Consider the following 13,408-nt stretch of genomic DNA (forward strand, 5'->3'; position numbering starts at 1 on the left):
GAACAGGCACTTGTTTGTTGGGCTGTTACTGTGTTATTTATTTTTAAATAACGTTTTTGCTTTTATTTTTAGCAAGAGCGGGCACTGAAGGGCGTCCTATAGGACGCCGTCATCACCACTCCAGCGACCCCAGCGCCGGTGGTGGTAGCACCGGCGACTGGATTGGTGACTTCCAACGCGCATCTCCGGGGCACAGCACTCACCGCTCCTGGAGCCCGCAGCCGGACACTATGGGGGACAAGGTAAGAGCGGCTCCCTGCTTGCGGTGGCTCAAAGTGCTAGTGCACAGATTTTCACAACATCAGCATGTGAAAGTCGCAGGTTCTATCCCCCCATGCTCTATTCTCTTTTGGATCCAGGACAGGGGTCCTTCTCACTTCCACTACCAATGCATAACTTTGTGGGTGATGGGCGGTAACCTGTCATTAGGTCTTCGAGATTTGGTGGGCAGCTGTTACTACTATTCTGGATGATTTCCGAACCCTCTGTCTGGTTCTACCTTTCCGCCAGCATCGTTCGGTCCTGGCAGGCCCTAAGGTGTGATTGCCTTTGCCCACATAATCGTTGAACTCTCAGTTGCAGTTCCTTTGACATGGTCAGCTGCTCTTCCAGTTGGGCAGAGAATCATTTTTTGATTCTGTAGGCAGCCTTCCTACCCGCAGCTTTCCTGGAACAGTGGGCTCCTAGGATGCCAGGTCATTCACTATGCTAACGTCATTCAATACGGACACTCTTTTCAGGGTGTCCTCTGTGCTATCACCATTTGTTCTTACCATAACTCCTTTGAACCTTCTGGGGTTCTTGAGACTCTTAGGTAGGCTCGCTTAGGAGTTCTTGATTCCTAGTTTGCAGTGCATTTGGCTCATTCATTGGTTTACTGAGACAGCTTTAATACTCCCGGCCTTTGCCTGGCACGGGGGGTTGTCTGTTTGAGTGCCTTGTGTTGTCGGTCCCCTTTTCTGATCTTTTCATTTGATTGGACCGTTCTGCAGTCTCGATTGGGTTCCTACCCCCTTGTCTCGGTTCCTCTACTACTGCAGTTGTGTTGATCCGGTTTCCCTCCCCGGTGGACGCATCTATGGATGTAGGCTCTCCAGTGATTTTTCTTTGGACAGACCCGGAGTTTAGTTTCTCTGTGGTCCTGTATGAATTTTGCACGTGGGGCTGGCCGTTTCTGAACAGATTATCCTGGTGACACTGTTTGTTTTTAGCCACACTCTGTGGTGGAACTCCTGCCCTGTTGTGGTGACTGCTGATTACATTAGGTCAGCGGGATCTTCATGGCGGACTCACCGTAGCGTTTTTATGGTACAACATGTCCAGCTGCCACATGATTATCTGTCCACACTTTTTTTGTATTTGTTTCTATGTAATGGTCACCTTCACGTCTTCGGACGCTGCCTTCGGGTTTGAAGGGGGTCCCCAGTGCAGCCCAGGTGCATCCCCTCTGATTTGGAGACAGCTTTAGGACGTCCCAGAGTGATCCCCCTGCCTCCTAGTGGATGAAGAAGAAAAGAGGATTTATGGTCATGCCTTGTTAACTCCTTTTCTTCGACTCCATAGGGGGCACAGGGCGACCACCCTGTTGCACCTGGCTTGCGCGGTTTATTTCCTCTGATGCCGGTTCTGACTGTGTTCTGAGTGTGTGCCGGTCTTCCTTCTCCCTTGTCTTTGCCTCGCTCCTGCCCTTGGCTTGCTAACTTAAACTGGTGGCTGGGGGCGGTGTATAGTGGTGAGGGAGCCAGGTGTAGGGAAGAAATCAGGAACTATTTGGTGCCCAGATTCTCTCTCTCTCTAGGCTATACCCAGAGTGATCCCTGTGCCCCCTATGGAGTCGAAGAAAAGGATTTAACAGGGTAAGACCATAAATCCTCTTATCGTATCTTGGTAAACTTCACCCCAATCTGGATTCTAACTTCCGTGCCGGTTCCGCAGTCATATCTGCTACGAGAGACCATCATTTCTGCATAATTTTTGTAGACTATAGGATGGATAATAAAAATGGAGGTTATCCCCTTCTGGCTAGGGCTACAGTAGTGACTTACCATATGATTGGATTTGATACCAATGCTTGGCAGTATTGCATCAGTCTGGGTTGAAGAAGTCATCCATGGGACCTCCTATGCTGTATTTCGGATACTATTACAATAGTGACATAAAGGGTCTCTTACCTGTTTATATCTTTTTTTCTAATGTAAAGTTTTAAGGATGGTTGTTTTAAAGAGCAGTGCTGCTAAATATAAGCGCACAGCTAGAACAGTATCATGTTAATAGAAGTGTTTGAGAAATATTGGGTGCAGGATTTCATTACTAAAATGAACAATAAAGTGGATAGATGTAAAACCATGGAAAAAGGCAGACGCCACCCATAGTACTCCACACACTAGATTCAATAAAGTCTCTTGCTGGGTACACACTGACATATATTGGGCTGATCAATTGATCGGCCAATATATGTGGTGCCCGTCGGCCAGTGTGTAGCAGCGATATGTCTTTGAACTAGGGATGTGCAGGCTCGGATTAGTTTGGATTTTCCCGCCAAAAATCGCGTCTCGGAAAGGAGGCAAAACGTCATCTTTCATGGACAAACATCATCATTCCTGGACAAAAGTCCATGAAAGATGACGTTTTGCCTCTTTCTGAGACTTGATTTTTGGTGGGAAAATCTGAACTAATCCGAGCCTGCACATCCCCTACTTTGAACGACGTCGTCACAGGCATATCGCGTCGGTTGTGCTGCACAGCCGATGGACAGATAACCCCTATACCACCTAACCCTCCCCCCAACCCCGCTACTTACCTTCGGCATCTCGGTGGTCGGGGTGCTGGCGCTGAGATAGTAAATGTTGTAGCAATAACCATAGACGTGTTTCAGAAACCATATGAATGCATCAACTCTGTAGAATGATAAACAACTTAGTAGCAGTTCAGTTGTGATAAAGTTGGATTGATAGAAATGTAACATTTTAAATTTAAAGACAGATGCAGACATTGGGCTCTATTCAATTCAGCTCAATTAAATTCAGTACGATGCTGAATAGCCTCGGGAGGGAGCTCCCAGAGCTATTCATTTCAGCGTGCTGTGTGGTCCGACAGTTGCCAGTTAAGTCGGAGAATGTTAACCTTGTTGTTTAGTTGCGAGAACCAGCATTCTCAGTCTAAAGTGCCGGCCGCGAGGCTGTTAGCGCTGTGCTAAGCTGGAAAACAGCCTTGCGGCCGGCGCCATTTGTCGGATTCTTTATACGGATCAAACAACGTGCTGAACTGAATAGCTCCTGGAGCTCTCTCTCAGGCCTATCCTGCCTCGCGCTGCATTGAATCGAGCCCATTGTGGATTTTGTATGTCGCCTAACATCCATAGTCACTTCAACCATACACGTTTCTGCATCTTAAAAATATCAGTTGTTTCTTCATAGGAATAACAAGAGCCCATGTTTTTGATCAGAGCTGTACTAATCGGTGTCAATTATAAATATATACTGTGTGTGTGTATGTATGTGTGTGTATGTATATATATTAGAAAATATGGAGCCATCTTTTGAAAAATCTTGTAAGGACAAAGCAATGATTATATTTATCTTGGAGCATCAGTACAAGTAATGGAGCGTACACACGGTCAGATTTGTCAGATTTGTCTGATTTGTCTGATGAACGACTGAACGACTAAACGATTTGAACGATTTGACCAAAGTTTTGAACGATTGAACGATTTTTGACTGCATTAAAATGAATGGAATCGTCCAAGTCTGACTGCAAACCCATCAGATGTCAGATATCGTTATCTGACAAACGGGAACGCGCATCGTTGATCGTCCATCGTTCAGGCATGTCAGATATGAACGATTTTCCTTCAGATATGAACGACTGAACGATTTTTAAATCGTTATCGTCCATATCTGAAGAAAAAATCTGATCGTGTGTATGCACCATACGTGTGCGACACTATGTACATATGAGGGCCTTTTTTATTTGGATTGATCACATTTAAAGTTCCTATAGATATTTATACACAGGGCAATTAATTGTATACGCTTAGATTATTTCAGTTGATGTTTTTTCTCTTGTATGACAGCAAATACATTTATTTTTATTGTGCTGTTTATTAAGACGTTTTTAAATATTTTATCTTGAAGGTTTATGCTTTTTTTTGTGCTCCTTTGATTTTATGGCAGCTTGATTATAGAGAAAATTAGTTGTTTTGTTGAGGAGCAGCAGGTTTATTTTATTTTTTTTTTTATTTAGAGTGCGCCCGTTTTTGTATTGTTAATATTTGAATTTAGAGATTGTTTATTTAGGTGTTAGTAGTTTTTTAATTAAGGAGAAGGCGGTGATCATCTGGCTTAAACTGTTGTTTTTTTTTTTGTTGTTTTTTTTTTCACATCTAGATGGGTCCACATAGTCTGTGCCCTTTATGTCCCAGGTGTTGCTTTTGGGGATATTGACAAATTACGTCCAGTAACCCTAACAGAAATGAATTATTCAAAGTATGGCGCTAAGGTAAGTCACATTGTCCTTGTGCCGTTTTCTTTCACTTTATATCCGATTTATAGAAAAGTTGTGCGCATTCTATTACACACTTTGCGGCTGACGTAGATATGGCCGTATTTCTCCCACGTTGTGTTCGTGTAAGTAAATACGTATATTCGACAATATGGAGAGTTGCCTGTATCTTTGCAGTTCAGACCACATCTGTATCCTACAGAGCGCTACTACAATCACCCTGTACTATATTATCAGGGTGCAGCCCTATCCCTGGAGAGAGTGATCCATTTGAAAATCAGCATAATTACATGTACGGAAGACCAGAGATTATCTCTTGGGCACAGATTTACTAGGATATTGAAGCGTCTTAAATGTAAGTAGTGTCAGGTGATAGTTTTTTTTAGTTGCGTCATATTCTCTTCAATAGGAGTAGTGTGTCTAAGAATAGGAAAGAGATTGCTCCAGCATTCTCCGTAAAATTCTGTTTTATTAATATAAGGTACAAAGTAAGTGAAGAGATAACCATTCATAGATAAACCTACAGATGTGTCCTCATTCATGTAGCCTCCTTGTGCGTTAAACAGCCCTTCTAATCGCGCTGTGACGTGACTCTGTAGCGCCAAGCGTTTTTTTGGGTAACTTTTTACCTTCAAAAGTGTCTTATCCACACAGTGATGTGAATAGGACACACAAGCAGCGGCTGATTAAAATGAAAAGCGGCATGTCTATATTCTGTGTGCGACTGCGGGTGTACAGTATCTGCATGCGAAACGCTACGTTAGTGTTACAGCCGCTGACACTGTAACGTAACAGTTGGCATGCAGATACACCCGCAGATGCACAGAGAACATTGGCATGCCGCATATTTTAATCCGCAGAAGGTGCTTGTGCTAGTCGCACGAAAGACGCTCAGCGCTACCGAGGCACACGGAGTTCCCGCGTTGTTTGGTGCGACTTGTAGCGCATGGAGGATAGATGTATGTGGACACATCTGTATATTTCGATTTCCATTAGTATGACGCGTTTCGCGGGTCGCTGCCTGCTTACTCAGGTGTGGAAACATTCTGTAATTAAACATACATTAGATCATATTGTGTTGCAGTTCACAAAATAGTATTCAAGGAAAAAAAGTTTTTAAAAGGACCGTAAAAATGCATCTACATATATATGGCAATTAAAATGAATAAATAAATATTTGACAAGGGCATTAGCAGACATCATGTATGCATAAGATAATGGTTAAACATGAATATCAATATATTAAAAATAAGGGGACAAGCGTCATATGTATTGATTTACCATTTGAGGGGTGGATTTTTGAAGTAGGATATTGTAGGGACTGGGTGATGGCACATAACAGGCCATATTCAATTAGAGGTGAAAGTCCCAGGTCGGACTTATCGCCATCCTTGCAGGTTTTCCTGGGGATTGGGCGCATGCCGACGTATCCCCTTATTCAATTAGGATTCGTCGAAAACGGGACCTGGCGGAAAGGTTAGTATCAAAGTCCTGTCACTTTTTGGGGAAAGCGGCCTGTCACCCCCCAAAAGATGGCCTGACATGGGGTCTCACTATGGGTACCCCCGTAAAGCCCTGCTAAAGGTATTTAGAGGTTTTAAATGGTGTCGGCAGCTGCTTTAATGTGTCTTTCACAAAGTGGTGAAGAAAAGTATTTAGCAACATTATTTTTGAAAATTAACTAGTCCCATCAAATTTGGGGTACATGAAAATGGGTGCAAGCATATTTTTAAGTCCCTAAAGTGAACTTTTATAATTCTAAAAAAAAACACCTGCCGCAACCAACCGCATTCTATAAAAACACCTGCCGCATACTTGGGAACCCCTCCCTCCGAGTCTATTTCGCTAGTTTTTAAGTTTGTCCCCCAACTTTTTATTTTCTTGTCCATAAAATGAAGTACATTTTTTGGGGGTATCCTGTTGAACTATTTCAATATTTTTTTGACACAGAATTCCTTTTAGGGGGCATTGCAAGGGGTGCAGGGAAATTTATTTATTTATTTTTTTTTTTTAACTTTGTACCCCAAAACACCAATTCTGCACCTTTTTTTCGCCACCTAATCAAAGGTGAAAAGTTATCCCCGTTTTTGACAAAGACTTTTCGCACCTGCGAAAAGTCTTTGAAATTGAAAATGGCAAAAATAACGGACTTTTCGGTTCTAATTGAATATGGCCCAAAATGTTTTATTTTTTAGCATCACTAGTCTAATGGAAAATAGGCTTACTCCAACAAATCTAGCTACTGTTACATAAGTTGAGATATTGCATTAGGGCTGGTTTATTAATGGTCTGTGCTGTTCCGTAGGAATGCAGCTTCTGTGAAGATTCTCGATTTGCCAGGACAGGAGTCTGTATCAGCTGCGATGCGGGCATGTGCCGCGCTTACTTTCATGTCACTTGTGCCCAGAAGGAAGGCTTGCTATCTGAAGCCGCCGCTGAAGAGGTAAATTAATAGACATACTTCTTTTGAAGATTGCTTATGAAACTGTAAGTGAAAAATCAGAAATGCACCAGACATCCTTTCTGATAAAAATTAAACTGGGTTGTAGACAGGAAAAAAAAAAAATCTTTTAAACATGTTAAGTGTATTTGATTGAGATGAAAGCGCTGTTCTGCCATTTTTTTTTTTTTATTTTTTTTTTCATTTTAACGCTGTGTACTTTGTAACTTGGCTTCAGAAACAAAATAGTGGAGTAAGAAAAGGAAAGGTTTTATCTTTAAGGAAATATCTCGGTATAATAATGTGTCAGTGGAAAGCCTGGCATATCATCAAATAATTAAAAACAGTAGCCGTGACACCCCCCCCCCACCCCCCTCCTGCTACTCGTGGGTTCCTTCTATGTCCGACATCTCATACAACCACTTTTTCTGATTCTAAATATACAGGAGGTTTGCCAAAGAATAGAGCAGTAGTTACTGTATGTATATACGGACCAATTGTAGGTGTATTTCAATTAATAAAACCAAACATTTTATTATAATAGACAATAAAAATTAAATCTATCCATCTCCTACTGATCAGCAATATATAAAAAAAATGTGTGTATATGTGTGCGCAGCGGGTAAAATAAGTATTGGACACATCAACATTTTTAATGGGGCAATTGTAATGAAATTGTCACCAAATGTCAGCAACAACCCATGCAATCCACACATGCAAAGAAATCAAACCATAGATGTCCAAAAATGAAGTTGTGTAATAATGTGAAATGACACAGGGGAAAAAGTATTGAACACGCTTACTGAAATTTATTTAATACTGCGTACAAAAGCCTTTGTTGGTAATGACAGCTTTTCCAGATGCCTCCTGTGTGGAGAAACTAGTCATATGTATTGCTCAGGTGTGATTCTGGTCCACACACACCGTTTGGAATAAAGAACATTTCTACTTTTTGAAAATCTCCTGAGTGCCGCCTCTTCTATTGGACTGTGCATTGGGTACATTACACCCTAGGAGGGCACCGGAGTAAGTCACTCCATCATATCTCAGAGAATGCCGTGTGTGTGTATATATATATATATATATATATATATATATATATATATATATGTGTATATATATATATATATATATATATATATATATAATGTGTGTATATATGTATATATTTATAGTATATATATGTATATAATGTGTGTATATATTTATAATATATATATATATTTATAATGTGTGTGTGTGTATATATATATATATATATATATATATTTATAGTGTGTGTGTGTGTGTATATATATATTTATAGTGTGTGTGTGTGTGTATATATATATTTATAATGTGTGTGTGTGTGTGTATATATATATTTATAATGTGTGTGTGTGTGTATATATATATTTATAATGTGTGTGTGTGTGTGTATATATATATTTATAATGTGTGTATATATATATTTATAATGTGTGTGTATGTGTATATATATATATATATATATATATATATATGTGTATATGTGTGTACATGTATACATATGTGTGTGTATGTGTGTACATGTATACATATGTGTGTATATGTATATTATGTGTGTGTATATGTATACATACAGTATATACATGCATTTATTTTATTTGTTTACATGAACAAAGTGTTTTTTTCTCTTCAAAACAGTGAATTAGTAAGTTATGTATAATTTTTCATCCTAATGGAATGATATGTATCTTTATTTTCCTTCATCATCCTTTCGGGAGACCCATGAATCATTGGGTACAGAACCCTGGCTCAGACTGGAGTTTGGGCACTTTAGAAAATCTGGAACAAGCCTAAAACTCCTCCACCTCTGTAACCTTTAGCCTGCTGGGAATCCGTTTTTTCTAAGTGCCAGGATGAGGAGGACCATATTCAAAGATTGCATAGGGGAAAGGCCCTAGATTGCACACCAAGTACAATGTGAGGTGATACCTGCTGAGACTTGTAGTGCTGCGAGCAAAGAAAGGGAAAAATTGCTAGTGCACACTCTAACAATGCTAAACGTAATGATAATTCTGCTAAATTGTATCAAAGAGGTTCTTAGCATAATTATGGGCCTGCCCACCGCATCCAGGTGACCTCTGTCAGGCAGGTCCCTAACACTCCTATGGAACAAGTACAGGGCATGGGACCCCCCAGGCCCAACCCAGCAGTACTGCCCCACTGCATCACACTAGTGTGAGATTACAAGTGATAGAGAAATATAAAGAAACTCCTGTGTGTGAAGTCTTACATGAGTAAGAGGTTATAATTAAAAGTGTGAGAAGTGCAACATACTATATATAAAAAAAAACAATTCAACATATTCAAGATGTAGGCCTGCTGATGGATCCTGCGGACAGGAAAATGTAAAGATCAGTGATCGCGATGAGACAAAAACTATGTGGTTCCCAGTTCTCTATCACTTAAAAAAATTGGGGTTCTACCATTCTGTTTCTGTGCCAATGAATTATAAGATTTTGTCCCTCCGCATGATGCCTTTGACCCTTAATTATACGTGGCTTCATATCTCCCCACAAATCCCTTAAATATGCACTGAGAGAGTCTCTTCAGATGCATTCGATTGGCTGAGTGGTTGTCTGAGCAATTCCTGTAGGACCTTCCCCCCCCCCCTCCCCCCGAGTTCCCAGCAGTCATTGTCGCCATAAATACTAACTACAAACCCTAATGCTTTAAGAAACTCAACCTTTCCTCTGTGACAGTAATTAAGTCTGCTGCTGCTTTGGCTTCAGTCTTCTGGGCGCTTGAGTATGGACGGATGTGCAGGAGAAAATAAAGAGTCAATATTTTCTTTAAAGCTCTGAACTGAGGCAAAGAGGGACGGACTTCATGTGTGAAGCTTCACTGGTTTTAGTTACCTTCTCATCTGCAGCAGTATTCACTGTGAGAGCCATATGACTACATCCATGGTTGATAGACCCACAATCGAAGAATAACACTTCTGGTTTTTCGTCAAATTTTTTGCCTTTTGTCAAACTGGATTCAATTATTTAGAAAGTCACCGAAGGCAATTGCCATAATATGCCACAAGACAGGATAACTAGGTGTTTTAAGTCCTCTTGCCAACACTTCAGAGAAGTATAGAGCTATCAGCCAGGGAGGAAGTATTATTAGCATTCTTGATGGAGCCACATCCAAACAGCTTTTTTTATACTTCAGGGTTAAGGAAGGAAAACTCTGGGCCAAATTCCTCATAGTGACTCTTGTAGATGAACCTTAATGGAGTCCTGTGGCTGGCAGGATTTCAGAGTATGTGGAGGTGTAAATGCTCATCTCTCAAGGTCACTGGGGTTCACGACATCATCATCAAAGACTGTTCATAGACATTACCATAAACAGTTGCACTGTAACCCTGAGAATAGTTTTGTATAATCATGATTCCCGTAATCCCCAATGGATTTGAAAGCATTGCAGAACAACTTGGTTTAAAGGACAATTTTTTTTATCCTGCTGTTTTGGTGCAAAAAGGAACCTGCTTTCATTTCAGACTAAAAAAAAAAAATCAAGGTTTTTTTTTTTTTTTAATCTGAGTTGGCTGAATCAGTGTTTCTGCTTGGAGGTGGTATTGCTATCCTGTTGATAGAGAAGGGAGGGCTTCCCTACCTCCAAAAAATGTGCAAAGTTCTTTTCTCCACATTCTGGTTTTAGCTCAACATCATCAATTCATGCCTGGCTTTTTGTAATCCATCATAACTTCCAGTTTACCAGTCTCCTTTTTGGACTGTCCATTTCTCCAAGGACCTTCACCAAGGTTCTGGTTAGTCTTATGGATGTTGTGAGGAAGCAGCAACATCTCCAGATCTTTAGCAAGACCATTTTACTTTCTGAAACCACCATGGTAACACAAGAAACAGATCTGTGGGACTGATTATAAGCCTCTCACAAAATGGCTGTACTTGTGGGCAGCCACGTAAGCCAGATTTACTACATTATGATATTGAGGGGATTTGCGCTTTTTTTTTTTTGTTTGCACTTTATTGTTGATTATGCTTAACACACCCTCCGCATTTTAATTTTTTTTTCCCCTGGGAATGTCCCATTATGTTAGGGCTGACATGGTAATTAAAGTGGAAATTCGATAATTATTAAAGTCCATTTAATTTAATTGAAAATAGTCCATAGCAGCCCAATATTCCCACTCTTGGGGGTAAATTTACTAAAGTGGGAGTTTTTAGAAGTGGAGATGTTGCCCATAGCAACCAATCAGATTCTAGCTATTATTTTCTAGAAGGTGCTAGTTAAATGTGAAGTAGAATCTGATTGGATTTCTAAAATCTCTCACTTTAGTAAATATACCACTTGTTGTCTGTTTTTTATGACAGCTTGGGAAGAGTCTCAAAGACACCAGAAGGAGTCCTAATACAGTATTTGTCCTCTGTTTTTTTTTTTTTTTTTGTCTATCTCTAAAAAGTTAAACCCACAATTTATTTTTTAATTTATAGTTTAATAATAATTAATGAGGGGAGTAATTCTCCCATTTATTTTCCTTCCTCAACTAGAACATGTACTGTACTTTGAGAAGGGTGGGTCAAATCTGACAAGGAGTTCAAGGTTTCTTGCAGACTTTAGAGATGATACTATAAAATATGAATACCCTCCAAAGATCTATGCCCCAAAGATCACAATTATTCTGATTATTGGTGAATTGTATAGTCTGGTAAAGTCAAGTTTGACATTGACCACATTCATGAACCATCTTTGATATCTAGACTATGCTGCATTTGATATATTTGGGGGTAGCATTCCAGCCTCAGTGGTCGCCATGTGACAAACACTCCGGCTTCAGGCCTGGGAAGTTGACAGTGTTTAAGATGACTCTTTAAAGTTAGTAGGGTTACTTCGCTCACCCCTATATGTCTTGTAGGTGAGTGGGAAATATATGAAGATGATGTGTCCTAGTAGTTATAAAAAAAGGAATTGTCTGCCTTTGAGGTGTATAAAATGCTTCTTATTCTAGTAAAGCTGTGTCTGGCTATGTATTGTGACCAGTATAATCATGTAGAATTGTTCAGGGTTCTAGTCTGTTTTATTCCACACTAAAGGTAGAAAATATACACATAAAATGGTAACAAGGGGTTGGTACAAATAATCACAGATATACACACGGTGTTCATCAATGCCCTAAAAATTTAAACCTGACAGTGACACACATTAAATAACAGAAGATCTTTATGTATCATTGTACATGGATATTATCCGTACCAAGTATGATAATGGGCTCTCAGTATCTCAAATGAAATTAAAGAACATTGCTCGTGCCAAGTGGCAATAAGAGTCTGTAGTGGATATTCTCCCCCATCAGTCACAGACAGATGAGGACAAGGGGCAGTGTTAAGCTGCTGATCTGTACCTTATGCCTGGAACCAGTCCCGTGTAAGTGGTAGGCGCCGCTGGAGTTCGGAGTAAATTATGTCAGTCTTCCTTGCAGGGGACGCAGCAAACGGCGCACTTTTTTAAAGGTGTTCTGCTGGGCATCAACCGCTGCTTGGAGCCTGTGGTCAGAGTGACGTTGTCCTGGTAGGGACTCACCGCAGGGGTCCTTCTCCTTCCTTTCCTGCGAGTGTGTTGCTGTCACACTCTCTGGTTTCGCTGCTACCTTCCCTCACTTCCGAGTGATGTGCACTTAGTCAGGTCACGTGACTCGGCTGAGGGACTTGATGCTTGGTGTTCTTACTGTTGGTTAAGATCTGGGTATAGTGCAGTGCACCCAGTGCGTTTCCACCTCACGGTCTTCCTCTGCGGGTGTGTGTTTGAGATGACTCTTTAGTGCCTAGCTATTTCTGGTAATGTTTGGTCTGGCCCTGAACTGGACAACATTGTTACTTCATAGGGGGAAAGAGTTATTTTCCTGTTAATGCACTTTATTCAGAGGTTGTAGACTTTGGTCCTTTAGCTTCTCAGGAAAAACTAAGGCATTCTGGGTGAAGGGCAACGGAGGTAACTGATCAATGAAACGATTTGCAACCAAAGTCTCAGAAAAGCAGCACAACATAGCACAACATAGAATCTGCTCTCCCTACTCCAATATGAGTGGTTCAGTTCCTGACAGCGAGGAGTCATAGATTTGGGACTACATAGATCTCCTGAAGGATGTTTTTCTAAACTAGTATTCCTGAAGACTAAACAAAACGTCTGGTTCGGAAATAAGGCTCTTTAGTTTGCTTTCAGGTTCCCAGTCCCAAAGAGCAGAAAAATTTGAATTCAATTCATGTCTCCTTTTGTTTTTATTGGCCCGTTTTGAAGCTAAAACACCTAAATATCCAGCTTCAGGTGTTAAACGGCATGGAAATAAAAAACGTTTTGTTGGTCTCCATGGACATGAGGGATCTCTTAATTTGAGTCTTCTCAGATTTACGGTCCAGTTTCTCAATATCAATTTCAGCAGGTCAGTGCAGCATTCTTTAGTTTCCATGGAATATGGGAGCAGAATAATCTCTAGAGTGC

At 40.5% G+C, this 13,408-nt stretch overlaps 1 protein-coding gene across 3 annotated transcripts in view; it reads left to right on the top strand.

Annotated features, from left to right (window-relative positions):
* Nucleotides 1–13,408, top strand: part of PHF14 (PHD finger protein 14) — a 323,924-nt gene that overhangs the window by 38,467 nt on the left and 272,049 nt on the right. For all 3 annotated transcript variants that reach the window (XR_015868728.1, XM_088442247.1, XM_088442248.1), the window contains exons 6-7: nucleotides 4,386–4,497; nucleotides 6,806–6,943. Coding sequence is in view for 2 of the 3 variants with exons in the window: in XM_088442247.1 (XP_088298373.1) it covers nucleotides 4,386–4,497; nucleotides 6,806–6,943 (250 nt within the window). In the remaining variant the exon portion in view is untranslated. The remainder of the gene's footprint in view (nucleotides 1–4,385; nucleotides 4,498–6,805; nucleotides 6,944–13,408) is intronic.

This window comes from Taudactylus pleione, unplaced genomic scaffold (assembly GCF_031769625.1).
Source record: "Taudactylus pleione unplaced genomic scaffold, aTauple2 ptg000306l, whole genome shotgun sequence".
In the NCBI taxonomy this organism is placed as follows: Eukaryota; Metazoa; Chordata; class Amphibia; order Anura; family Myobatrachidae; genus Taudactylus; species Taudactylus pleione.